Below are 26,699 nucleotides of genomic sequence, written 5' to 3'. Positions count from 1 at the left end.
GCTTTGAAATCCAGACCCCGGCGCCCACTAGCAGCAACACAAGGGTCTCCTTCCTTCCAAGCCAAATGTCACCGCCTGTCTAATCAATGGCCACACTGCAGTTATTACATTGCAACCAAATCTCCAGGTCCTACAGCCCTGCACTTTAGAGTAGTTCCGATCCAGAGCAGGGCTTCACAGCTTACCTCATCTTTCTGGGCTGAACCAAACCCTCAGATCCGAACACCCTCCAGCTTTAGGGAAGACCTGGTCCATGTATGATCCTTCACAGCTTAGCCTTGTCTCTCCCATGAGCTGAACACAGCAGAGGAGCCAGCACTGGAATGAGCTAGATCCCAGGAATGGAATGACCATATCGACCATAGGGAAAGGCAGTGTAATCTAGGAGCCTGAGCCGAGGTCCTAAAGCCATAGTGCCCTCAGTTTGATTCCTGACACTGATTGAATGTGAAGGCTTAGACATGTCATGGCTCTGTGTGTCTTTGTTTCCCCTGCATTTGCTCACCTTCAGTTTGGGGTTCGGGTCAATGCAATTGAAACTGCTGAATTTCACCTTGTTTTCCAGTAAATCCCTGAATTTCACACAGTTTCAGTCCAGAACCACAAATTAACCTAGGACTGGGCCAGGTTTGTGCTAAAAACTCATGTACAAGTGCAACTGGGACTAGATCTCTCGTTCTTTAGCTCTAAAACCACAAGCCTCTACCACTTGAGCTAAAGAAGAGTGCTCTTAGTTCCTTTATAACAGCGGGTCCCTTATCTTCTCTGTGGACCAGCCACTAGAGGGCAATATCACATACTCATACACGCAAGGACACTACAGTATGTTATGCTGGAATACAGTTCTATGAAGATGAAAAGAACAAAAGACAGAACCAACAAAATAAATTTTTCTTTCATTATAGGCATTAAATACATCTTTCATAATAGTGAAGGCAAGTCTAGGCTAAAGTCCAAGGAGACAGAGAAATGTTTACAAAAGCCATGTCTGTTTGGTTGTGAACGTACAGAGGGGGCAAGTGGTGTGGATAAAAATGGATCTGATCTTTCCACACAAACTGCGAGCAAAATTTCTGGAAGGGCTGGAAAAGCGTGCATTGTTGTTGTTTTTTTTTTTTTAATGACTTCTTTTTCTTTTGTTTCTGCTTGTTCTGCTTCTGGTTAAGAGCCTGGAATAAAATCTCCTGTTAAACCATCACAAGAAAGGGTTTCCTGGGAAATGAGGATACTTGGCATCTAATCTTCTCTCAATCATTAACTTACTGTGTGATCACAGGCAACTCGTGCTCTATGTCTCAGTTCCCCTGTCTAGAATATGGCAATAATAATATTGAGCGACCCCTTCAAAATGCTTTGAGATCTAGCAATGAAAAGCTCTATATAAGTGCTAATTATTATTATTCAATTATTACTATTGTTACTTTATGATCTGAAGTTGTGAATGTTATGATCTGAACTTTATTTTATGATTCAAACCTTGTTAGCTTTGTCCATCACATCTTATTTGCAATTTGAATAGTGGCAAGCAACACAATCCCTATTCTATTCTATTCTATTCTATTCTAGTCTAGTCTATTCTATTCTCATAGAACCCCAGTCTGACTTTACAGATTCAGAACCCAATACAATCATTAACTAACTGAAACTTAAAATAACACAACACATCACACAACATAACATAACACAGCAAAGCATGTATTCTGATAGCTACATTAGCTTAAAAGTGGCTTCTTAGATGTATGGCAAAGTAGATTAGAGAATACATGTATCAGTGAGCCAGTTCTGACAGCTGGATCAATATCTAGCCCCAGCAGGCTCTTGCTACCACAGGAAAAATAGCTGTCTTGCAGCTGACCTATTGCTGGGGAGCGTGAATGCGAGATCATCAAAATGTACAGGGTGGGCACGTCCGAGTTCTCTTAGAAGGGAGAAAGCCTAGCAGACAAAGCCTTTAGCCCTGAGACAGAGAGAATAAATGCTTGGTGCTGAAAGGACAGTTCCTCTTTGCCCTGGTCACTGTATTTATTGGAATTCACTTTAACCCTCAGTCGGTAGCTATAGAAAGAAATATAACTGGCACAGTGAGACCAGAAGGCCTCATTATGGGCTCTGAGAGGTAACGCTGCATGTAATGATTTTCAAACTTGTCAAGGCCCTTTCCAATGCTTTGCAAATACTTTGATCCTATTACAATAATGACCACCTGAATGATGCGTATTAATCTTCCTGAGCTGGCCTCTGCTTCAGGCTAAAGCTGCCGCTCAAGGTTGTTTAACGTACACCCTCCACATTCATATGACAGTAACTCTGGCAGCCTGGAACTGCCGCTTGTCCCTCAGTAAGAGCAATGGAACAAATCCATCCCCGAAGTAACACCGCTGGAGCCAAGGGAGTTACAGTAGGGACGAGCTTGGCCAAGTGCATGCCTAGATTTAATCTAAGATATATCTGCACATAGTTGCTCTCTGATGTTGTTATGAATGGAGGCAGCTGGCTGGCTGGCAAAGATTCCAGTTCTCTGCTATCCAGTCTCACCAACTTCGTGCATTGGACTCACAGCAAATTTGCTCAGGTTACAATGCTAGTAATCAACAATAACAATAATACCAGCTCCTGTGATGTGTAGATTTCAAAATATCATTATCCCGATGTTTTAGACAGGAAAGCAGGGACAGAGCCCAATTCACCCAGAAAGCTGGTGAACGAGCCAATAGAAGAACACAAGTCTCCTGGTCCAGGGCTCTATCCACTGGGCTCCACTGCCTCCTGTAGTAGGAAGAGAGCCTGAGACATAAGCCCTTGTATTAGAGGCCTGGTAAGAGGCAGGGCCTTCTTACAGAATGTAGTAAGAACATGGCTAATATTGCAGACACACATAAAAAGTGCTAGTTACAAAATACGCGAACGCATTTCAATATTAAGTGGTACCAGAAGACCCTGATATCGAGGATGGTACAAAAACATTCCCCAGGAATTACAGGAATACACTGAACCCTTCTAAAAGATAAGGTTAGGATAACAGTACGTAATAAAAATGTTTTAATTAAACCAACATGTACATGGTGATAACTAGCTACATCAAGAGGCAGTGACTAACTATGTGAGAGGCAGTACTAACTTGTTTGTATTAGGGTATAAAGATGTATCTCAGAGGAATTATCTTTGTTCAGACAGGGGGGAATGGAAAGTCCCGCCATCTACTGAGCTGCATCCATTGTTACGGGCATACATGTCTTAGTATCCTCATAGAGTCTACCAGGTGGTATTACCGTGCTTTGCTAACAATAAACCTGTCCTCGCGCCTTCGTACCTTAACTGATCTTGTGGTCACTGGGCAGTTCGCTCAAAGTCTGTTGTGCCGGCTGTCTGCGCAGAGCTGGTGCAGCACACAGGAAGAACACACACACACGCAGCTGAACATGTAGACCTCGAGCGAACCACCCAATGACTACAAGATCCTCCCAGGTGACTTGATGGAAGTTACTCATACCCTTCGCTAAGAGAAGAGGGCATCCTGAAATTACAAGGGGAAAGCATCTGGGGAAACATTGCTTTTGCTTTATTTATTAAATTTAATTCTTATTATTTAATAATAGACCAAACCCTCAGAAACTCTGAGTATCTGCTGACCACATGCAGCATTCCTGGGAGACAGTGAGAACTACAGGGGCTCAGTACCAACAAGGATTTGGCCCATGATAATCATTAATGGTGTAATATTCTTATCCTATTTATTTATTTTAATCTGTAACTCCTGGTGCCAGGTATGCAGCTGATGTTTTGCCAAGTGACGTTTGCAGCTCAAGGGTGTCACAGAGCAGCTGAAATATACATGGGGAAATCTCTGGCTCTGAGCTGCAAATAAGGAACCTGATCCTGCACTTGGATCTGTGAGCAGGCCGTTTACTTCCTCGTGGGCAGACACTTCCTCGGACAAGAAGCCCATTAAAGTCACTTGGGCTCTGCACAATCACAGGGGAACGACTGCACAGATCTCACTGCAGGATCAGGGCCTTAGCTGGGAACAGAGATGTGGTCTTAGCTTTGTATTTATGGGGGAGGGAAGACATTTCTGCCAAGTTTTACAGATAAGGAGTTATTCACTAATGCAAACAATCTGGGAACAAGCACCAACAGGATGATACGAAGGGATGAAACATACACAGAAGAGCCAAATCCTCAGCTGGTGTAACTTGCCATAACTCTCCTCTTTCCCTCCTCCAGAGGGGCCAGAGCAGAGGTGACTGGAAATTTGTTCAAGCTTGGCAGCTTGATCCCCTGTCATAATCAGGACCCTACTCAGACTCAGAGACATACAGGGTGAAGATCTGTGCTATATCTGCCTACCCAAGGTACTTATATGTCCCATAGTATCGGAGCCCCTCAGAATCTTTAATGTATTCATCCTCAACATCCCTGTGAAGCAAGGCAGTGCTATTATCCCTGTTGGACAGATGGGGAAACTGTGGCACAGAGCAGTTAAGGCCCATATTTTTAAAGGGATTAGATGTTGCTATGCTCAGCGTCACTACACCTAACTGATTTAGGAGTTTTTCAATAGGGATTTAGGCATTTAGGAGTCTAGCTCCTATCGACTGTCAATGGAATTTAGACTTAAGTGCCCAGTCCAGTGCTCTCCCCACTGGCCCTGGTTGGATATGAAAGTGCTCTTTTTGCTTTCCTGACCATGGTGATGCTTCAAGGAAATCAATCGCAAGGGGCTTTCTAGCACGGCACTGTTTCTTTTAGATGCTCGTGGCTCAGTCAGTGTCGATGCACTTAGGCCAGATCTGCACTAGTGACTTTTACTGGTATGGTCAAATCAGATTGGGTGTGTGTGATTTTTTTAATGGCATTTCTATACCAGCAAAAGCTCTTGTGCAGATACAGTTATATCGGTTAAAAAGCGCATTGCCTGGTAGAACTTATCTCGCTCAGGGAATGGGTATAACAAGAATGGCAAAAACACTCTTTTCCTGGTACAAGTTGCATCTGCACTAGGAGACTTTGCTGGCAGAGCTATACCAGCATTGCTTTACTGGCAAAGCTTAGGAAGACAGGCAGCTAGGATCACTGGGTGGAGGCTGGGATTATAAACACAGTGTCTGAGAATTCCTTAGAAGTCATTGAAGGAAAAAACTAAGTGACTTGCGGCACTTCAAAGTCACCAAGCTAGTGATCAACGACACCAAACCAGCTAATGGCAGGCCCAGTCCTGCTCCCACTGGACTCATTGGGGGCCTGATCTGCATGTTGCAAGATCCAAATGACTCCCATCAACTTCAGCGGGAGCTTTGTGCTTCCCGCAGGGCCATGAGAGGTAGACTTGGAACCTGGGAGATTTGCAGTTAACTTCAGTGGAAGCAGGAAATAGACTTTATTACTCGTTCACACGTTGTCCAGGGAAAGGGGGTGGCGGAGGCCATATGTGTATCTGGCACCTAAATATCATGGTGATGTGCAGGGTACAAATGATGAAATGAGTGATCAGGATGGGTGGAAAGCTTGTTAGATAGATGAGTGCATCCAGTAGATACTACATCTGTAATGGTGAATTCTGCTGTGCGATTCTAGATTCATGTAAAAGGATGTCCATGATGCTGCATCCCATACATGGGGGAGCAGATGCCCTTTCCAGCTGAGGACCATGCAAGTTGGTGTAACTAGGAGCCTCCTCTTCTCTGCTGCCATGTCAGTGGCAGGTATTAAATGAGTGAAAGGATGTCCTCCTGCTAAGTGACAGTAGGAAGCTCCCCTTTGGGTGAATTTTCTCCCGATCCCTCCGACATTCATCACTGCAGCAAGGGTGTGAAACACAGCTGACAGTTGAGTGAAAGATTGCACAGATGCTGCAACATCTGTCTCCATTTTGAACAATCTGATCGGCTGCAGGGACAGGCATGCTGGGAGGTGGGGATGAAATTAGCATGCCATGCTACCTAGAGAATTCTTTCTAGTGTGTGTTTCCAATGTGTATTATAAACTAGATAGAGGGATAAAGTAGAAGGGAAGGATGGATGGCTAGAGGCCACTGTGAGCCCACAAGGCCTGATTCTCCATTGCCTTACACTTTGGGCTGTCATTTACTGCAGTGTGAAATGGTTTTAAAACGATTGAGAGCATTTTACACTCCCTTTGCTCGAGTACAGCTGGCTACACAAAGTGCTGGGGAGGAGAGAATCAGGCCCAGACTGGTTTGAATTAAATAAGTTGTCAGCTGCAAGGCTAGGAAATGATTGCCCCATATTCAGCTGCTTTATTGAAGTGCAAAACATACATGATCTCAAGTCAGAGGACACTGAAGAAAGAAGAGGCACTGCATTATGCAGCCCCTAGTTTCTTCTCCATCCATTTCGGGTGCAAGTATGTCTTTCTTGCACATCTGTGGAGCACCTGCTTTCTGTTCGGTGGGACCCAGCTGTGGAGGAAATCCTCTATGTAAATCCAGTGACAGCTCAGTAGCCCATGCGAAACGAATTTGGTGGGTCTCAATTCAGTTTGCCCAACCCTGCAACTGCCTCTGATTGGCAACCTTGATTGCTCGTATCAGCAGAGATGGGCCCGGAGACTGAATGATCCTGTCACCTCCCGTCCTTCCAGGCCAGGCAGGGCTGTGAAAGATGTAGATAAATAAGATCCTGGGTTTTGATGCCTGGGGTTTAGCATGTCACTCAGCCAGAGAAGCTTCTGTCGTGCAGGTTTAATCATTACAGAATACTGTTCCTTTGGATGGGGCTTGGAGTTAATGGGAAGGAATTCAGCCTCCTGCCTGCATGCTGCTGGGGGTGACATATCCTCAGCCACGAGTCATGATATCCTGCAATGGGGACCTCGCTGTGCCTAAAGAACTGCAGCTGGGTGGAACAGACCCTGCCCACGGGAATCCTATTCACGCCAGTCATGTGGCTAAATACCTGTTCAGAGCAAAGTAGCGTGAGGATAGTCGGCAGGGTGGGAAGGGAGGAAAGAAGGAAACCTGTGCAGCCCAAAGGATGGGTGTCACTTTGAAGAGAGGGGCCATGGTCAGGCTGGTCAACGAGAGAGCTGATTCAGTCCACTGGAGCCCTGGCCATAAACTAAAGCTGCCTCCCCCACATAAGCTCTGGCAGAAGCCCCAAGAATTAGTTGCAGTGGTGACACTGCCTTCTTTTCTAAAGGGGTGTTCTCCCTGCGGTGCAGGGCCCAGGCAAGTCTAGAGGGGTGAAATTAACATCCCTGGAAGCCAGCGCTAGCTGCATCAGCATTAGTGCATCTGTCCCATTCACCAGTCAATCTGCCACAACATAACTGCATCTGGCTTACCCCTTAGTGTGGCTGCATCGATACTAGTGCATCATTTTATCAGCTATTATTCACAGAGGTTTCTTCTCAGTTGACCGATGTAAATCAGGAGTAACTCCATTAGTTCTCTGGCATTACACCAGGCATAAGGGATATTGGAATCAGCCCTACTTTGAATCCTTCCAGTCCCACCATGGATTTTCTTTACATTTCAAGTGTCAGACATCAGGCGCAGTCACAAATGCAGAATAACGATGAGGGCAAGAAGCAGCTCAGCAGTTCGGAGATGAGAATCGAATGACCTTCCAGAACTGGAAGCCAAAGCTTTATGAAACACAAATTGGAAAAGACAGTTTAAAGTGCCACACGGGATTGACCGTCCTGGCAATGCTGTGCTTAGCCCATTTGGGGAGTTTGTTTTGAGGATCATAGAGCAAACAGATGGCAAAGAGAATGAAAGGAGCACTGACCACACAGGAATAGCCTTCATACGATAGAGAAGAATCTCAGCGATCTGAACCTCACTGCCTATAGAGCAGCTGCTGTGCTTCCCTGTCCTTCTATCTCACAATTCCTTAATGTCCCCCTTATCCACCCGTAGCCCCAGCCAAGGCTCGCTGGGGTCCATGGGAGTTCACCCATTTACTTTACTAGAGTTTGGATGAGCCCAGGAGGTTCTGATCATCGGGATTATTGCTTTTTCAGTAATCGGCCTAATACTCCCTCTGATTGCACAAAATGCTGGTCATATTCTCTATTGGACCTTTATTGAGCAAGCACATTTATCAGCCAGAAGAGAACAGTTCTTGGAATGGTGCAAACAAAGACTGAAAGGACTTTATATCACCAGGGAGGTGGTATCACTATGTTAGAAAGCCACGGTGAGATCGCATGTCTTTTTAAAAAACCAAAAGCAGTAAATAAAAAACTCTCCCACCCCATCGCCCCATCCTAGGGTTCCCAAAAGTAAGACAGGGTATCTGTTGGACGTATCATTACAAGACACAATTTTGCTGCTCTAAAAGAAGTGGCAGTTCTGGGGAAAGGAGAATCCCCTTTAGCAGTTTGCAGTATGGGGCCTCTGACACAGTTGAACCTTTCTGATTTCAGGGGTAACACGTACAGAATAGTTAGATTGTTGCAATATGTAGGGCTAGATTTTCCAAGCAGCCTCAACCCAGCCTGTGCATGTATCCCTGTGATTTTGCACATGTTTGTTTTTGTGCACTTGAGTTGTTTAGGTAGGAACAGAGGGACATAGGATTTGCCAGACTGGATCAGACCAATGGCCCATCTACTCCAGTACCCTATGTCTGACACTGGCCAGCACTAGACGTACAAGGAACAAAGTACAAGGAACTCTGAAGTAGGCAGATTTCCCAGAGTTTGGATGTGACCCATTACACTATCCAGGGCTGAGGAGCTTCTCTGCTCTCTAGATCCAGTTGCCACGGCTTTGAAGATACCGTGGCAATAGCACTCTGTTCTCCCATTTTCACAGGTCTCTGCCCCCTGCAAGGCCAGCTGCCATAGCAATTTTCCCTTTAATGATGAGTCCCTTTGCTCCACTTTTAATCCTCATCCGAAACTGCAATGGAGTGTGCATGAATGGAGGAGCTCTCGGGACCAGGCACTGATGCACCCCTGATCCAGTTGCATCTCTGAAGACTTCATTCTTGGGAGATTTCCATGGATTTTGCTGAGTGCCTCTCAGCCATTTGTGCCTTTAAAGAACTGCATCCCCCACTCAGTTACAGTTAATCTTTAATCCAGCATCTTCATCTTTGCCTGCAGCACCTTAGATTGGCTTCTTGATTTAATTTCTTCACCCGTCCTCCCCTGCCTGCTGGCCCTGCTCTCATTTGCTTGATTTATTTTATCTTGTCCCTTTATTGTGTAGTCTTGCACTAAGCCATTTAAAGCTTGTGATTTAGGTTTCTGGGAAACAGTACTACCTGAAGGAACTAGTGCTGATTGGTCTGAGAGAGCCAGTGCTCTTACTGACCCACTCCTTGGGTCATGTGTACTCTTTGAGTCAAGAACTGTGTCTTATTAATATTTGTTTTACAGTAGCACCCAGAGGCCTAAGCTAAAATCCGGGGCCCATTGTGGTAGGTGCTGTACATACATCTAGTAAGAGATAGTCCATACCTGAATGACTGTTTAAATAGACCTGACAGTAAAGGGGCGAGGAAAGGGAAAGATTGCTATGCCCTTGTTACAGGTGGGGAACTGAGGCACAAAGTGATTAAGTGACTTGCCAAACGTCACCCAGCAATTCTGTAGCAGAGCCAGGAACTGAACCCATGTCTCCTGAGTCGCAGTTCAGTACCTTAACCAATAAGCTCTTGAGAGGAGATGGCCTACATTCCTGGCCCTTTAACAATTCCTTTTCTCCTGCAGGAAGAGGGCATTATTGTTTTTGACAGGAGCTCAATGTCTTTCAATGGAATGCACCAGGCAGAACTTGAAATCTTCCAGCTGGGTGAGCATAATTCTAAAGGGGCAGGCGTGTACTAGTAGAAGAGTCCTTCTCTCTAACCTCTATGATTAGCTGTACATATTAAGCATTAACAACAATGTGATGATACTTGTGTGCTTTTTCGGGTGCCAGCTAACTGTCCTTGTATGATGAGCTCTACTGTAAGTGGGGAGTGACTAGTACCATCAGCTTGTATCACTGCTCCCGCTAAATAGCAAGATTTCCCTGCAATCTAATGAATCCTTAGAATGCTGGCATTATCAGCCAAATGTATATCGAATAGGACCTGAATCGATCAATCTGTCAGTCTAATCTATCTGTCTAGCTTTTTGCTCATCATCACTGTATTATCTGAGGCCCAGATTCTCAAAGATATTTAGGTACCTAACTCCCATTGATTTAGTTCCTTTTTGCAGCCTTTGTTAACCAAAGTTTGGGTTGCCAAGGTATTCCATGCTATTTGCCAGGTTGTCCCTTTTTGGGGGTGGGGGGATAGGTGAACAAGTAAAGTCACTGACCAGTTTCACCATTCATCCCAAACATGATTTCCCCTGAGATTTGGGATGTCCACTAGGACTTTCTTATAAATGTGGGCTGTAATGCGTACGCTGCTTGTCTGACTATATCTTAATTTTTCCAACAGAGCACTTTCTCTAGAAGCTTTCAGTGCAAGTGCTTCAGGGTTAGTTTTCATAACTAGGATGCATCCTGTCTTGGAGCTTGCATTATGAAGAAAACTTTTCTCAATCTCCAAAAGCCTGATCTCGGAAAGGTTGTCAGGATGATCAGCTGTGTCATGGGGGAGCGAGAAGTGTCTTAAGGAGAATGTCAGGAAATTATGTGCTCTTTTCTGCAGCTGAATGAGAGGATAGCTTTGGAGAACAGTGATCCATTATGGTTATTCTTAACACCAGAGAGGCAGTGTTTAGGATATGACCATGCAGTATCTCCCACAATCCTTTCTAGCTTCATGCATGGGCCATATTCTGCTTCACATGCTAACTGAGAAATTTGAGGTGAAAAGCCCTTATAAGATCTAGGAGTGCTAGGTTAAATTTGCCACTGGGACTTGCTTTCATTCTATTCGTGCTCATTAATTAAGGGCACTTCTGAGAATGCCCTGCGGTGCTGTGTAGTGAGTGGTCGGGAGGCTGTTCAGTGAAGTCCTGTTGCTGTCCTTGTTTTTCAGCCCCTACTGCAATGTGCATGTGCAAACTGTATCGTTTGGGACCCCAGAGCAGCTGCCTCGGCATAGATAGACCCTGCACCTAGAAGAGCTGCTCTGTTGAGATAACAGCTGGGAATGGCACATTGAAGTGGGATGGAGGCAGATCTATCACACTCTGATCTTCTCATTTGTCTGAGAGGGGCCCTAGATGTCCCAATTGGAGAGGCTCCACTAACCTGTGTGAACATCTTGTCCATTCCCGGAGGCAAGTGCTGATGGTTCCCTAGTGCTTTGTTCAGTCTAGTTTTCAGTATCTCAAGCAATAACTGTAATGCCCTTACACTGGTGCTTCCACCTCTTCCGTTGAGAAACTATTCTACAGCCTAATACATCATGGCTCAGATTTTCTGCTTTAGGGTTCACAGTGGCCCTAAAAGTACTGTAGCTAACCATAGGAGGATCTTCCCAGCCCAGGGGTGAAGAGCGACATAACTGCTCCTATGCGTCCTCCTTCCTGCAGCCAGTTATGGGGTTGTGGCTGGGTTTCCTTATGCCTCTGTGGTTCCTAGCTGCCATATTGTCTCCTTGCAGTCATGGGCAGCCAGCATAAGACAGAGAAGAGGTTAGGAGGCTGGAGTGCTACACAGCTGGCCCAGGATGTGTGGTACACTCAATGGTCTCCTATGGGAATTATCCAGTGGACAGGCATGATGGAGACAACACCTGCAGTGTGCCAACTTGGGGAATTTTACTGAGAGTCTGGCCATATGTGGTGTTTTTTTGTTCAAGCCCCAGTTCCTGGAGTCATGTGTTTTACATGAGAATTTCCATTTTCATGAGTTTCTAGCCCTCATGGCTGCAGAGAAGAGCTTTAAAGTGTGATCCTTAAAGACTAAAAATCGAAAGGTAAATCCAAAGAATTTCCTGTTATGTTCTTTTTTTTAAATCTCCTGATTTTTAAGGTAACGTCATGATTTTGTTGATGTCCAACTCCTGAATTTTGAGCATGAGGAGTTGGCAAGACTCAAAATGTGGAATAAATCACCAGAGATGATATTTTTATTAATATTATTAATTATTTTTATTGTGGGAGCCTCTAGGAGCCCAAGACATGGACCACGACCCCATTGTGCGAGGTGCTGTACAAGATTTGAGTTTCAGGCTTTATAATATATATACAGCATTGATGTAGAGCAAGTATATACAGATTAATAATTAGCCCTGTGCTCTGGATTTTTGCATGCATTTTCCATTCATAACTGGGATGGGGTAAAAGGCCATTGCTGCTTGCGAAGTTGTGTTTTCTCTCAAGTGGAATGTGCTGGCCTTCTGGTGGGAGTCATTATGGCTCAGCGTCAGCTGTATTTATGGTGTCTGAAAAGATTATCTCCAGATAATCTTACGGGTATTTAGCCAGCCATACGCTTTATTTTGATGGCAACATGCGTTTCTTTGTGCATTTAACATTGTTTATGTTAATTAAAGTTTCAGACTGGAAGCTGCATATGGGCTCTTCCATTTCTCTGTGGCTAATTTGTGGAGAGTAAGTAACCTTGTCCTTTGGGCAATGCTTCGATTCAGTTAGACATGATTATGGATTCACAGCTGGGAGAACGCCTCATTTTTAACCTTCTTACTACTTCCTCCCCCCCCACAAAAAATTTCCTGTATGCCTGATAATTCCTGAGTTGATTCTCAGGTCAGCAGTGCCTTTATTTTATTTGTTTAAAATCTGAAGCAAATCAGCCAAGCTGATTTCGAATTATAAGCCTCTGAAAAAATATTATCCTTCCTCAGGATTCACTTTCTGTGCCCAGACTAAGTGGATCGATAGCTGTCTTTTTAAAAAAGAGTTAATTTAATAATAGTTGCTAATCTAATAATAGGTTCTTCCCTATCAGCATAGAGTTGTTTTTTTCAGTGCCAAATGTGTGCTGCAGAGAGTGGTGTGAGAATAGGGGTTGAAGCCAAAGATAGGTACAAGCAGCTGCAGTGGATGAAATTCAGGGATCCAGCACGAAACTTACCTCCCAGTTAAATCCCACTTTAAGCCCTGTGTCGGGTAATACCCTGGTGCTGAAGAGTATTTCTGATTGGAGGAAGAGCCTCATGGTTCACAAACAACATTTGACTTTGTGAAATGTGGTCCTTGGACCTAGGGAAATACAGTGGGGGTGGATGTAGCTGTGTTGTCCTGACTGGACACTTTCACAGCTGAGTTGAAATGGAACATCTTTTGTCTGTGCTTTAAAGTGCCTCTGGAAAGTTTTTGTAACAAAATAAGTTAACCTAGGGTCCTAAATCACTGAAAGGATGTATGGGTGTAGCTGTTGATTGGGAAGTAGTGTTGCTTAGTAAATAGAGCGCCAGGTGGGGATTTGGAAAACCTGGGTTCTGTCTTCAGCTCGGCTAATTGCCTTCTGGGTGACCTTGGAAGGGTCATTTTGCCTCTCTGTGACTCAGTTTCCCCATCTGTATAATGGGGCTAGTGATATTTACTTCTTTTGTAAAGCTCTTTGAGATCTATAGATGACAAGTCAAAGCTAGGTATTAGGCTGGATAATCAATTTAATTGACTTTAATAATTATACCAATTATACCTGCTGACAGAATATTTAGAGATTCAGGACATTGGCTGGCTTTTGGGGACTGGCCCCGGAATGAATCATCTTTCAATTCTAGAGGCCCAATTCTGCTCTCAGTTCCATTGATTTAAATCGAAGTTGACTTCAGTGTAGCCACTCTGGATTTAATTTAATGTTACTGAGAGCAGAATCTGGCCCCAAACCACTGGATCAATCACTGAATGTCATTACAATTTGTTGGGTGTTTAGTGGCTTGTGTGATAAAGTTTGTTAGCTTGGGGGCCTCGTTCTGGTTCCTAAAGGCACAGGTGCCAAAATTGCCCAAACCACCATTGACATTATGGGTGTCAATTCTAGTTGACCCTGGAATTTGGATCAGAAAGTTCAGTACTTTCAGTGTATTTGAAATTGGAGGTTGATTTTCCGCTTTAAAGTGTAATTTGTTTTCATTTTTAAGCATGCAGAATTCTCTATCTCTGGTTCAGGATTCTAACTAGATTTTTTCATCCTGTATTTTTCCTGAAAGAGAGCAGGAAAGGAAGAAAGCTTTTCCTTGCACCTTTCCCCAGGACTCTTTAACCTCCTAAGCCAACTCTGAGGTCCAAGAGAAACTGTGGCCAGAACTTACTCGTCAAGACAAAATGAATTTTATTCCAAGCCAGTTGCACAAAGGCAGCCCCATTCGCACCTCCAGAGTGTTCAGAAGGAGCTTTGCAATGGCCTTTTGCTGGAAATGAAAATTGCTTTGGGAATCCTACAAAAGGGATTAAGTGTGACTTGGTTTCCAGTTCTCCAAATTAATATTCAAGCTGCTAGATGGATCCCAGCCAAGTACTTGACTGACCTGTCAGTTTGGTAGGGAGGGAGAATAAAAAGCCCTTGTGAATCAGGAAGTATTTATATATTATTTAAGCCTTAAGTATACGCTCCATTGTTTTAAAGCTTCTTTCTGTTTCATGCCTGTTCCTACAACAGAGCCCTTAATTTGCAATTAATCACTGCTCAGGAAAGTCCTTAAGCATGTGCTTAACTCCCATGGAAGTCTATGGGACTATGTCCTTAATTGCTTTCCTGAATCAGATTCTCAGTGTTTACATGAAAACCTATAACCAAACTTTTCTCTCCTGGAATGGCTAGGGATGAATTTGAACCCACGGATATTAGAGATTAGTTGAGGACATTGAAGTCAATGGTAAACGGGACAAAATACAACCTGGTTTACAAAAGGTAGATCATGCCAAACCAAACTGATCTCCTTTTTTGAGAAAGTAACAGATTTTTTAGACAAAGGAAACGCAGTCAATCTAATTTACCTAGATTTCAGTAAGGCGTTTGATACCGTGCCACATGGGGAATTGTTAGTTAAATTGGAAAAGATAGGGATTAATATGAACATTGAAAGGTGGATAAGGAATTGGTTAAAGGGGAAAGTACAACAGGTCCTACTGAAAGGTGAACTGTGAGGCTGGAGAGAGGTTACTGGTGGAGTTCCTCAGGGATCAGTTTTGGGACCAGTCTTATTTAATCTTTTTATTACTGATCTCAGCACAAAATGTGGGTGTGCGCTCATAAAGTTTGCAGATGATACAAAGCTGGGAGGTATTGCCAATTCAAAGAAGGATCGGGATATCATACACGAGGATCTGGATGACCTTGTAATCTGGAGTAACAGTAATAGGATGAAATGTAATAGTGAGAAGTGTAAGGTTATGCATTTAGGGATTAATAACAAGAATTTTAGTTATAAGTTGGGGACGCATCAATTAGAAGTAACAGAAGAGGAGAAGGACCTTGGAGTATTGGTTGATCATAAGATGACTATGAGCTGCCAATGTGATATGGCTGTGAAAAAAGCTAATGCGGTTTTGGGATGCATCAGGAGAGGTATTTCCAGTAGGGATAAGGAGGTTTTCGTACCATTATACAAGGCACTGGTGAGACCTCACCTAGAATACTGTGTGCAGTTCTGGTCTCCCATGTTTAAAAAGGATGAATTCAAACTGGAGCAGGTACAGAGAAGGGCTACTACGATGATCCGAGGAATGGAAAACTTGTCTTATGAAAGGAGACTTAAGGAGCTTGGCTTGTTTAGCCTAACTAAAAGAAGGTTGAGGGGAGATACGATTGTTCTCTATAAATATATCAGAGGGATAAATACCGGAGAGGGAGAGGAATTATTTAAGCTCAGCATCAATGTGGACACAAGAACAAATCGGTATAAACTGGCCACCAGGAAGTTTAGACTTGAAATTAGACAAAGGTTTCTAACCATCGGAGGAGTAAAGTTTTGAAATAGCCTTCCAAGGGAAGCAGTGGGGGCAAAAGATCTATCTGGCTTTAAGATTAAACTCGATAAGTTTATGGAGGAGATGGTATGATGGGATAATGTGATTTTGGTAATTAATTGATCTTTAAATATTCATGGTAAATAGGCTTAATCCCCTGAGATGGGATATTAGATGGGTGGGATCTGAGTTACCCAGGAAAAAATTTTCTGTAGTATCTGGCTGGTGAATCTTGCCCATATGCTCAGGGTTTAGCTGATCGCCATATTTGGGGTCGGGAAGGAATTTTCCTCCAGGGCAGATTGGAAGAGGCCCTGGAGGTTTTTTGCCTTCCTCTGTAGCATGGGGCATGGGTCACTTGAGGGAGGATTCTCTGCTCCTTGAAGTCTTTAAACCACGATTTGAGGACTTCAATAGCTCAGACATAGGTGAGGTTTTCATAGGAGTGGGTGGGTGAGATTCTGTGGCCTGCATTGTGCAGGAGGTCGGACTAGATGATCAGAATGGTCCCTTCTGACCTTAGTATCTATGAATCTAGAGATGGAATAAACCTCTCAGGTGTCCTGCTAATGCTTCCTGCACCCACTGATGTATTCTCAAATTTAGTTTTGGAGCTTCCACCTCACCGCTTTGGCTAGTCCACAGTCTGTTAGATCTCACTGTTAGGAAGAATTTTCCTGATATCCCCATCTAAATTTTCCCTTTTGTAAATTTTCTCTTATTTCACCTCCACCTTTGGAGCATTCTAATGAATTCCTCTTTGTCCTTGGGATTAGCAGGTTTTAATATTTATAGATAATGCTCATGAACCCCCTTCCTCTTCCTCAGAGCTATGAGTGCGTGGCTTTCCGTCGCGGAGCTAGGGGCACCCGCGTGCAGAATCAAATGTTTCACGGAGCACTCATCCTCCTCATTCCCATGAGTACCCCACCTCTCCTGCTGCCCTTTGTTTTTAGTGTTTGGCTGATTTTCTTCTGGTTTTGAAACGTTAAATGAAACCTGATAAATCCCTGGGAAATTATCAATAAATTAAATCAATCAATCAATAAATAGCCCAAATGAAGAGCCTTGCTGATGAGGTACAGGACTCAGTATTGAATTGTAAATGATACCTGCACATGCACACGCTTATAGGACCTTGTCACGTGGTATGCTTGCCACTAGGGCATCTCCTTGTGGCCACATCAGGGCATTAGCTCCACATCAGAGGTCTGACACCCCTTTCTTTGTCCAGTGGCCTCCTTTTCTCTGTGACTCGGGATGCTCCTTCTTTGTGACTTAGCTTTCTGACCAGGTCACTATAGTACTCCCCTTTCAGGGGACCAAATCCCACTGGACAACCATTCTAGGCAGTCTGTGCTCCACTGCCTGGTTTGTGCCACTTCCCCAATGGCTGGGGGAAACCTGGGCCCACCCACTACTCTGGGTTCTTGACCAGGGACCCTCTACCTGGCAACTGTGGTCTGCTTTCCCTCGGACCCTCTTGCTCTTTCCCGGGACTCCTTCCTATAGTTTCTGCCCCCCCCCCCCCCCCGTTGTACTAGCTCAAACTCCTTCATCCCAAGGAGTAACTGCAGACTACTTAACTTCGTAGCCTCAAACAACCCTCCTTACTTCCAGGGAGTGACTGCTGCCAACTTCTTCTACAGCCCTATTCAGCTGTCAACTTATTGGCTTTATACCCACCCCTTCTGTTCCTCCCCAGCTGGGCTCCATCTTCAATCAGTCCTTCAATCCCTGGCTCTTCCCCAGATGCAGCCTATCCCTTTAACTATCCGAATATACCAGCTCTGCCTTGTGTGGGGGGAACAACCCATCACACCCCTGTTCAAACAAACACTGAAGTCCATGGAAAGCCTCCCTTGGACTTCTGTGTGCTTTGGCTCCAGCTTGTAACGAAGTCATTCCTTACTCACAGTAACACCCCCCTGAGCAGAGGCTTATTCTAAGCAGAGCTGCAATGTGTATATTGCAATGTGCATTGGACAAACAATTTGTGACCTTCATTCTATGCTGAACTAAGCGGAGTTTGCTAATATGAATTGTCTAGACCCTACATTTTACTGTCTCTGACTCAGGCAAAACTCCCACTAATCCAATGGGTGAAGGGCACCCTTTGCGCTGATGGAGACTCTGTTCTCCTTGCCCAGAGTTACATTGCAGTCACAAAGCCAGGGTCCCAATGGAACCAATGGGAATTTTGCATGAGTGAGATGGCATAAGCTAGCCCATTTAGTGGCTTCTACTCTCTATTGTTTGCAATCTGCTCTAACACCAACTCTCTCTGTGTTACTGGGCGAGTCCCCACAGCATTGTCAACCACAGGCATTCAACAGTCATGAGCCAGGCTCCCAAAAATCATGAGACTGGCTTAAAAAGTAGGAGAAATTAAAATAATACATTTTAGTTGTAGTTTGTCTAATGGGTTTCTGAGCTGTTAGATCACACTTGGGTCATGGTTTTAGGCTTTCCTTTGCACCCACAAGGGCTAGAAACTTAAAAAAAAAAACCCTGAATGCTGAGATTCACACATAAATCATTTGACTCTAGGAGCTGTGGCTTGAATGGAAACACCAAATATGGCAAGCCTTGCCAAAAAATGGCAAGAATTGGCAATGTTGGGTTGAACTGCACTGTTTCAGTTTATCCTCCTGTAAAATGGGGATAATAATGTGTCCTGTCCTACCTTGCCGTGTGTGTTGTGTGGATTGAGTCATTTGTGGGTAAATCCATCCTTAGGCAGAGGTCTGGCACAAGGGTCTTTGAGCTCATATGGGAGTAAAGTGGTGAACAAGCCTTTGGGTTTAAGTGCTCTGGACTTGCATGGGTCCTGTGCTCAGAACTGACTTTGGATCATTTTGCAAGTGCTTGAAGACAGACTGCTCTGTAGAGGAGCAGTGTGATTACTGGCTGGGGGAATTGGCCATTTTTTTCTTATCATTCCCAAATGTTCTTTTAATAGTATGACTATTCTCCTCGAGCCATGTCAAAGACATGCCGAAGGATTAAAACCAGAGTAACTGAGATGAGGGAAAGGATAAGAGAAGGAGAGACATTGTGCTGAGAAGCTTAAAACCAAGGGGTTTGAACTAGCATCCTGTAGGAAGAACCAGTACTTGAGAGACTGAGATGCTTAATCATGATCTTTGATAATAGGGGGCTACATCCTTAGCAGGTGTAATCAACATAATTCCACCTACTTCAGTGGACTATACCTATGTGCAGAAGCTGATGTCTGACCCCAGGATATCCCACACTGCCCCTTCGGTAATTTATAGTGGTTTTTAATATATAATAATATAATGGCTTTGATCCAATGCACATTGAATTCAATGGGATACTCTCCACTGATTTCAGTGGACATTGGATCACGTCCTGTAACAGCAAAGCATGGTTATTATAAAACATGTCCTTTCCTGCATCCCACTATGTGCTTTAGATATATGAGTTGTTTCCCCATGTCTAGAAATGGATGGGATGGGAACTGTGCTGGAGTGCAGGAGTGTTTGGATCTGATGTTTCAGTTTGACTCAATAGAGATGTACAGCCTAGATCCATACCCACTTTAATTTGAAGCTTGGAGGTAACTGGAGCTGGAATTTGGAGCCAGGTCTATTACTAACACAAATGTATCCATTCAGTTGTTAGGAGCAAACAGAATAAAGCCCAAACCAGTAATATATATGTGGGTTTTTAAATGGCCAATTTCATAAAGCTCAGAATAGTGATGAACCAAATCAGTTTGGAGAAAGAATTTAAACAGAAAAATGTGAATGATAATTGGGAATTTTGAAAGAACATTTTACTAGATGTCACAATCGAGAACAAAGGCTGCATTGGTTAAAAAACCAACCTGGTTTAGAGGCGAAGTGAAAGCAGTTTTAAGTGGAAGTTGATAGAAATGAATATAAATCAGAAGCTAGGCATTGTAGAAAATTGATAAGGGAAGCAAAAGGACACAAGAGACATCTATGGCCAGCAAAATTATTGACAATAAGGAGGAGTTTTATAAGTATCTTAAGCACAAAATCATCCTAGCAATGGAATTGATCCTTTACTAGCGGGAAATGATAGAATTATCAATAATAATACAGAAAGTCAGAATGTTCAATAAATATCTCTAGTCTGTATTTGGCACTGGTTTGACCACTACAGGAATATTGTGTCCAGTTCCTGGTGTGCACAATTCAAAAAGGATGTTAATAAATTGGAGAGGGTCAGAGAAGAGACATGAGAATGATTAAAGGATTGGAAAACTTGCCTTTATAGTGAAAGACTGAAAGAGCTCAATAGTTTAGCTTAACAAAAAGGTTAGGGAGTGACTTGATCACAGTTTATAAGTACCTACACGAGGAACAGCAATTTGATAATAGAGGGTTCTTCTAGCAGAAAGAGATATAAGAAGATCCAATGTCTAGAACCTGAAGATAGTCAAATTCAGACTAAAACTAAGGTGCAACTTCTTTTTAACAGAGAGGGTAATTAACTATTTGAATAACTTACCAAGGGTTATGGGGATTCTCCAGCACTGACAATTTTAAATCAAATAGGATGTTTTTCTACAAGATCTGCTCTAGTTCAAACAGAAATTAGTTCAGGGCAGTTCTTTGGTCTGTGTTATGCAGAAGATCAGACTAGATGAATCTGCAGAAAAGGACCTGGGGAATACAGTGGTTGAGAAGCTGGATATGAGTCAACAGTGTGCCCTTGTTGCCCAGAAGGCTAATGGCATATTGGGCTGTATTAGTAGGATCATTGCCAGCGGATTGAGGGAAATGATTATCCCCCTCTATTCGGCACTGGTGAGGCCACATCTGGAGTATTACATCCAGTTTTAGGCACCCACTACAGAAAGGATGTGGACAAATTGGAAGAGTCCAGCAGAGGGCAACAAAAATGATCAGGGCTCAGGGGCACATGACTTACGAGGAGAGCTAAGGGGAACTGGGTTATTTATTCTGCAGAGAAGAAGAGTGAGGGGGTGATTTGATAGCAGCCTTCCACTACCTGAAGAGGGGTTCCAAAAAGGATGGAGCTCGTCTGTTCTCAGTGGTGGCAGATGACTGAAGAAGAGCAATGGTCTCAAGTTGCAGTGAGGAGGTCTGGGTTGGATATTAGGAAACACTATTTCACTAGGAGGTTGTGAAGCACTGGAATGGGTTCCGTAGGGCGATGGTGGAATCTCCATCCTTAGAGGTTTTTAAGGCCCAGCTTGACAAAGCCCTGGCTGGGATGAGTTAGTTGGGGTTGGTCCTCTTCGTTGAGTAGGGGTGGACTAGATGACTGCCTGGGGTCTCTTCTAACCCCAGTCTTCTATGATTCTATGAGTGGTCCCTTTTGGTTTTATAATCTATGACTCTATCTACATCAACATCATGTACGCTCCATCTCTGTCTGTCAGTGGCCATTTGGGAAAGGACTGGACTCTTAATTCCACATTACTACAAAGTACCCAGTGACTGCTATACTCAGCACTGTAATATATATCTTCTTTTAACCAGACGACAATGAACTTTGGCTATTTGCCTGACCCTTGAGTCCTTATTTGCGTTATGAAATGTGACTGTTATTGTCCTCCATACTGTGGCATCGCTTCCTCATCATTGCTCTTCCTGCATCCCAGTCTCCTGTGCTTTCTTATGTCTCCATCATGCTGTCTCCACCTGCAGTGCTTGATCGGGCTGGAGGAAGCCATTTTATTCTGCTTCTTCAAGGGAATTTTGGTTTGCAGGTGATACAGAGGAAGGTGCAATTCTTAGTCTCCCCCAAGCTGCCCTTTAGATTCAGTAGCAGAAGGGGCTATTTGAGCTCCTTGATTGTGCTTTGTTCTGTTCATACTCAGACCTTTGCATTTCAGTTTGAACTCAGTTACCCTTTTCTCAGTTCTTCCTCTGAAATCAAGGCTCAGATTTTGCCTGCCCACAAATCAGGCAGAAGGATGCTGTGGAAGGAGGTTCCACTGTGTGACACGGGGAGAGAGTCGCTGTGTTGTAGGAGCGGTACAGGCCTCTTGAGCTACGGACAGCCTGAATCCTGCAAGGAGCTCCCACAGATCAAGGGGCATCTGCCAAAGGCAAGGGCATCTGTGCAGAAGCTCAGTCCGTCTGTTATACGCCCTGGGCTCCGTAGCAGCACAGCTCCATCTGGAATGTACTGCCGGTGGCTCTCAGCTGGCGCTCTTCACTAGCTCTCTCCTCAGAGGATGGCTGATCGTGCAAAGAAAGCATCCCATAGCTGGAGTGTGGGCATTAATTCTCACAGGTATTTCGCTGTGATACTGCTACTATGCCCTTCTCTTGCTCTGATAGAGCCGGGAGAGTTTGCACATAGACTCATCCACCCAGCCTCCAGCTGTTCCCATTGTTTTACCCCTTCCACAAAAGCAGCAGGAGGGGGTGATCTGGCCCTCACAGCGGGTGCGATAGAACTTTGGAACTTTGTGACGCTTTGCAGGGAGTTTCCCCATTTACCTAAAAAAAAACCCAAAAAACAAACCATTAAAAAGCTACACGATTCCTTAACTCAATGCCTCTCTTTTCTCATCTCCTGAGCTTGGTTTCAGACCCAGTCAGGCAACGCTTGAATGTTTATTGAGCTGACGGATGGTTAACTCTCAGCGCATACAGTTTGGTCTCATTAATCCCAGCTTTTGGTAGCCGTGCTTTCTGGGGAATGTCGGCTTGACGTTTGAGTCGTGCTTAGGCGATGGCTGCCATCTTGGCTGGCACACCAGCGAATGAACCAGGGATCTCTAAAAACAAGAGCTGTTGCAACTTGAGCTGAAAAGCCAGATTTTGTAACTGGGGCTGTAACAACTCCTGCCCTCTGTGGGTTGGCACAGAGGAGGACCTGGAATGCACACTGACCACTGGGTAACCCTTTCACACGTGTTAACGAACAGGATTGAAAATTCTAGCCCTTTTGCCACACAAAGATTTGGCACAGGGCACAGATGTGGTGTTTAACCTGAGGCTGCAGTGAAATGACCAGCAGCACACATTTATGTCTTCGCCATGCTAGAGTGCACAAGGGTGTTAATGAACATGGGGGATAATTCTCAGTTTCCCCTCCCAGCCTTTGCCTGTCTTGTCCATTTAGGTCGTAAGCAGTTCAGGTCAGGAACTGTCTCTTGCAATGTGTTTGGACAATGAGGAGCACAGTGCAGTGCTGATCTCAGTTGAGGCTTCTCCGTGCTAAGAGGAACAATAATTCAACATGCTTTCAGTTGCCAGGCAGACCTAGACTGTATTTAAGATATTTCTGGGGTGTGTGACTAGGGCTATGTCTACACAGCAAAGAAAAACCCATGGCAGGCCTGAACCAGCAGCCTCGCAGGGTTCAGGCTGTTTCATTGCTGTGTTGGCTAAGGCTTCTGAATTGGGGCTGGACCCTGAGCTCAGGGACCCTCCCACCTTGCAATGTCCTAGAGCCCAGGCTGCAGCTTGAGCCCAGATATCTACACAGCAAATGAAAAAGCCCCACAAGCCCGAGTTGGGTGGCTCATGTCTAGTGGCTGTGTAGACATACCCTTAGAGTAACTTGGTGGGGGTTGAGCAAGGGAAGGATTCGACTGTATTCCACGGAGAAGGTTTGGACAGTGAGATATGGTAAAAAGAACAGGAGGACTTGTGGCACCTTAGAGACTAACAAATTTATAGTCTCTAAGGTGCCACAAGTCCTCCTTTTCTTTTTGCGAATACAGACTAACACGGCTGCTACTCTGAAACCTGAGATGCGGTAGGCTGTGGAACACTCGCCCAAAGGAGCCGTCCCAGGGAGAGTGGAGGGGGGTCCCATCTTCCAGGCTACCTTGCAGTGTCAGCGAACACAGGGAACTCTTCCCTCTAATCCCCGCCGGGACAGGTTTTGTTGACCCAGGTTACTTTTACCGATGCCCAAGATGCACTTTATCATGCCCAAGAGCCTCCGCCCTCTCTCCCAGCTTCTTTCCCCTTCTCCAACATCTGGTCACTTTCCTCCCACCCCCATCTCCGAGCAGCAGCAGGCTCCTTCAGCCAGCCCCAAGCCAAAGGAGATTAGCCTCAGCCGCTTGCCTTGGAGGATTTTTTTTTTTAAAAAAACCTCCACTGTCCCTGTCCCTCTGTGCATCATGCACGGATGCCCCAGAGTGTTTCTCCACCTTCAGGTCCTCTTGTGCTCTCTTCCCCAGCCGTCCTGCACCTGTATCAGCTCAAAGGGTCTGGATCCCTGGGTCCCACTCCCTGTTTCCTCTGTCCTTTGTAGGTTAGGTGAGATTCGTGCCTCAGTAGTCCTCTCTGATCACCCCTCCCGGAGTCCTGCTGCTCCCAAATCTGGGGAGGTTGGGGGGGGACTGGGGTGGACCGCACAGCCTGTCTTGGAAGTGGGGGGATCAGATGGGAGCAAGAACAGAAGGGTATCAGGACAGGAGCTACTCTATGGCTTGCCATAGGGGTAGGGAGGGGAAGGGAAGGAGGGGGGAGTCATGTGCTGGAATGGAGGACAGGGGGTGAGGTGGGTTGTGTGAGTTTAGAAAGTGAGGGGAGCTTTGTGTGCTGTGTTGAGGGAGGATAGTTGTGTGCTGGGATGGAGGAGATGGGGAGGGGAGCTGTGTCCTGGGTTGGGGTGTGCTGCTGGGGGAGGGGAACTGTGTGCTGGGATGGGGTGGTGCTGGGGAGGGGAGCTGTGTGCTGGGATGGGGGTGGTGCTGGGGGAGGGGAGCTGTGTGCTGGGATGGAGGAGATGATGGGGGAGGGAAGCTGTATCCTGGGTTGGGGGTGGTGCTGGGGGAGGGGAGCTGTGTGCTGGGATGGGGGAGGTGCTGGGGGAGGGGAGCTGTGTGCTGGGATGGGGGAGGTGCTGGGGGAGGGGAGCTGTGTGCTGGGATGGGGGAGGTGTGGGGGAGGGGAGGTGGGTGGGAGGGAGAGCTGTGTGGGGATGGGGAGTGCTGGGGGGGGGGTGTGCTGGGAGCGTGCTGGGATGGGGGAGGTGCTGGGGGAGGGGAGCTGTGTGCTGGGATGGGGGAGGTGCTGGGGGAGGGGAGCTGTGTGCTGGGATGGGGAGAGATGGGGATGGGGAGCTGTGTGCTGGCATGTGGGAGGGGAGCTGTGTCCTGATGTGGGGGTGTTGCTGGGGGAGGGGAGCTGTGTGCTGGGATGAGGGTGATGCTGGGGGTGGGGAGCTGTGTGCTGGCATGTGGGAGGGGAGCTGTGTCCTGATGTGGGGTGAATTCTTGGGGCGGGGAGCCCTGTGTGCTGGGATGGAGAGGGCAGCTGTGTGCCCGGATGAGAGTCCAGCTTGTGGGGGGTGGCGATGCTCCCAGCATGTGGGGAGGAGGATGGGGTCAGTGCTCTGGCTGTATCTTTTGCATTTTGTTGGTGATGGTTTTTCTTTTTGCTGCCTCCTCTCACTCTGTCTCTCCCCCCCCCCCTCGCCTCTCTGCACTTTGCCACCCCCTCCCTTCACAGATCCTCCTCCTCCTCCTCCCAGCTTGGTGCCTGGTCCTGGCGCGGCTGCCGAACAGTCCGAGTTGATTCCTTCCGAACTAAATGCCTCTGTGAGAGACTCTCCACCTTCGCCATCTTAGCCCAGCTCAGCTCAGACATGGTAAGTCCTGCCAATAACATACAATGAAGAAAGAACGAAAGAATGCCAAGAAAGAAAGGCGGGGGGGGAGGAAATCCCGACCCAGAATGGCATAGCATCCAGCGTGTGACATTTAAATGACAATCAATCGCCAATACCAGCCTGGGTGTTGGGAGGCGGAGGGACCAGGATGCTGCTGGAGGGGTGTGGGTGTGTAGAGAGAGATAAGGTGGGAGAGGTAATATCTTTTATTGGACCAACTTCTGTTGGCGAGAGAGACGAGCTTTCGAACGTGTGTGTGTGTGTAGACATTGCAATATAGAAAGAACAAGAACACAGCAAAGCGGCTCAGATGTGCCGTTGACAGGCTGTGACCTAAAACAAACCCAACCGAGGAAGCCTGCTGCATTGAAGTGCCACCGATTCCTTAAGTCAGGATGTTCGGGGGCAGCAAGGCTTTGGGAGACAGGGAGCAGATCCCAACCCTTGTCTCCCCAAATTGTTCTGCTGCCACCCTCCCTCCCTCCCCCTTAGGGTGACCAGAGGTCCCTATTTTATAGGGACAGTCCTGATATTCAGGGCAGTGTCTTATGTAGCCACCCACTGTCCTGATTTTTCACACTTGCTGTCTGGTCACCCTACTCCCCCTTCCTCAATTGCAGTGTGAGCTGGAGCCTGCATGGTGGAATACATTTGGGTTGCTGTGGCTGCTGCAGTGATTGTATTGTCGGTTTCAGGGGCCTCCCCCCTAACCCCCTCCCCCTCCGCCCTGCTGTCTTCCTGCACTGTGGATTTGAATATGAATGTTGGAGGAACCAGGGAGGGGACTCGCCCAGGCTGGCATCTGCACTGTTGTCAATGCCCACACTTAATCTTTGCACGTGTTATATTTTGCAGCCCCTCTGTTCTCCACCCCTTCCTTCTCCCCTTTCAACCTTGGTGCGATCTCTGGTTGCCGATCATCCCTGATCGGTAGACCTTGAAAGGGTTTGTACTGCTTTGCTGACTTGGTTGTTGTTTAAAGGGGGTGGGGAGTAGGGGTTGGGGCTGGATATGTGTGTGTGTATGTGTGTGAAGTTTCTGCTTCTTTATTTAAAGGGAAGCAAACACTGGGTCTCAACAAGAGTGTTTGAAAAAGTAAAGGATTCCTAGAGCCGATCCCAGCTCCGGAGCGGAGTCATGCTTGGTCTCCGGGAATGCAGAGCGCATGCAAAGTCGGTGCTGGGGCATTGCTCCCGGGGTTTCTAGAGTCATCCCAATGTCTTTAGTTTGGGTTTATAAAAAAAATAATATTTCAGCCACTTCTGCGCAGATCCCAGGAGCACATCGATTCA

The 26,699-nt window shown here is 45.8% G+C and overlaps 1 protein-coding gene across 6 annotated transcripts in view; it reads left to right on the top strand.

Moving 5' to 3' along the window:
- The window catches only part of ADGRB1 (adhesion G protein-coupled receptor B1), a 176,124-nt gene that overhangs the window by 41,142 nt on the left and 108,283 nt on the right, over nt 1–26,699 (top strand). For all 6 annotated transcript variants that reach the window (XM_043507255.1, XM_043507254.1, XM_043507253.1 and 3 more), the window contains one exon: nt 25,248–25,386. In XM_043507255.1, coding sequence (XP_043363190.1) covers nt 25,248–25,386 — 139 coding nt within the window. The remainder of the gene's footprint in view (nt 1–25,247; nt 25,387–26,699) is intronic.

The sequence above is a fragment of the Dermochelys coriacea genome, chromosome 2, assembly GCF_009764565.3.
Source record: "Dermochelys coriacea isolate rDerCor1 chromosome 2, rDerCor1.pri.v4, whole genome shotgun sequence".
Lineage (NCBI taxonomy): Eukaryota > Metazoa > Chordata > Testudines > Dermochelyidae > Dermochelys > Dermochelys coriacea.
Note: the sequence above shows the minus strand (reverse complement) of the source record. Positions and strands in the feature narration are given on the sequence as shown.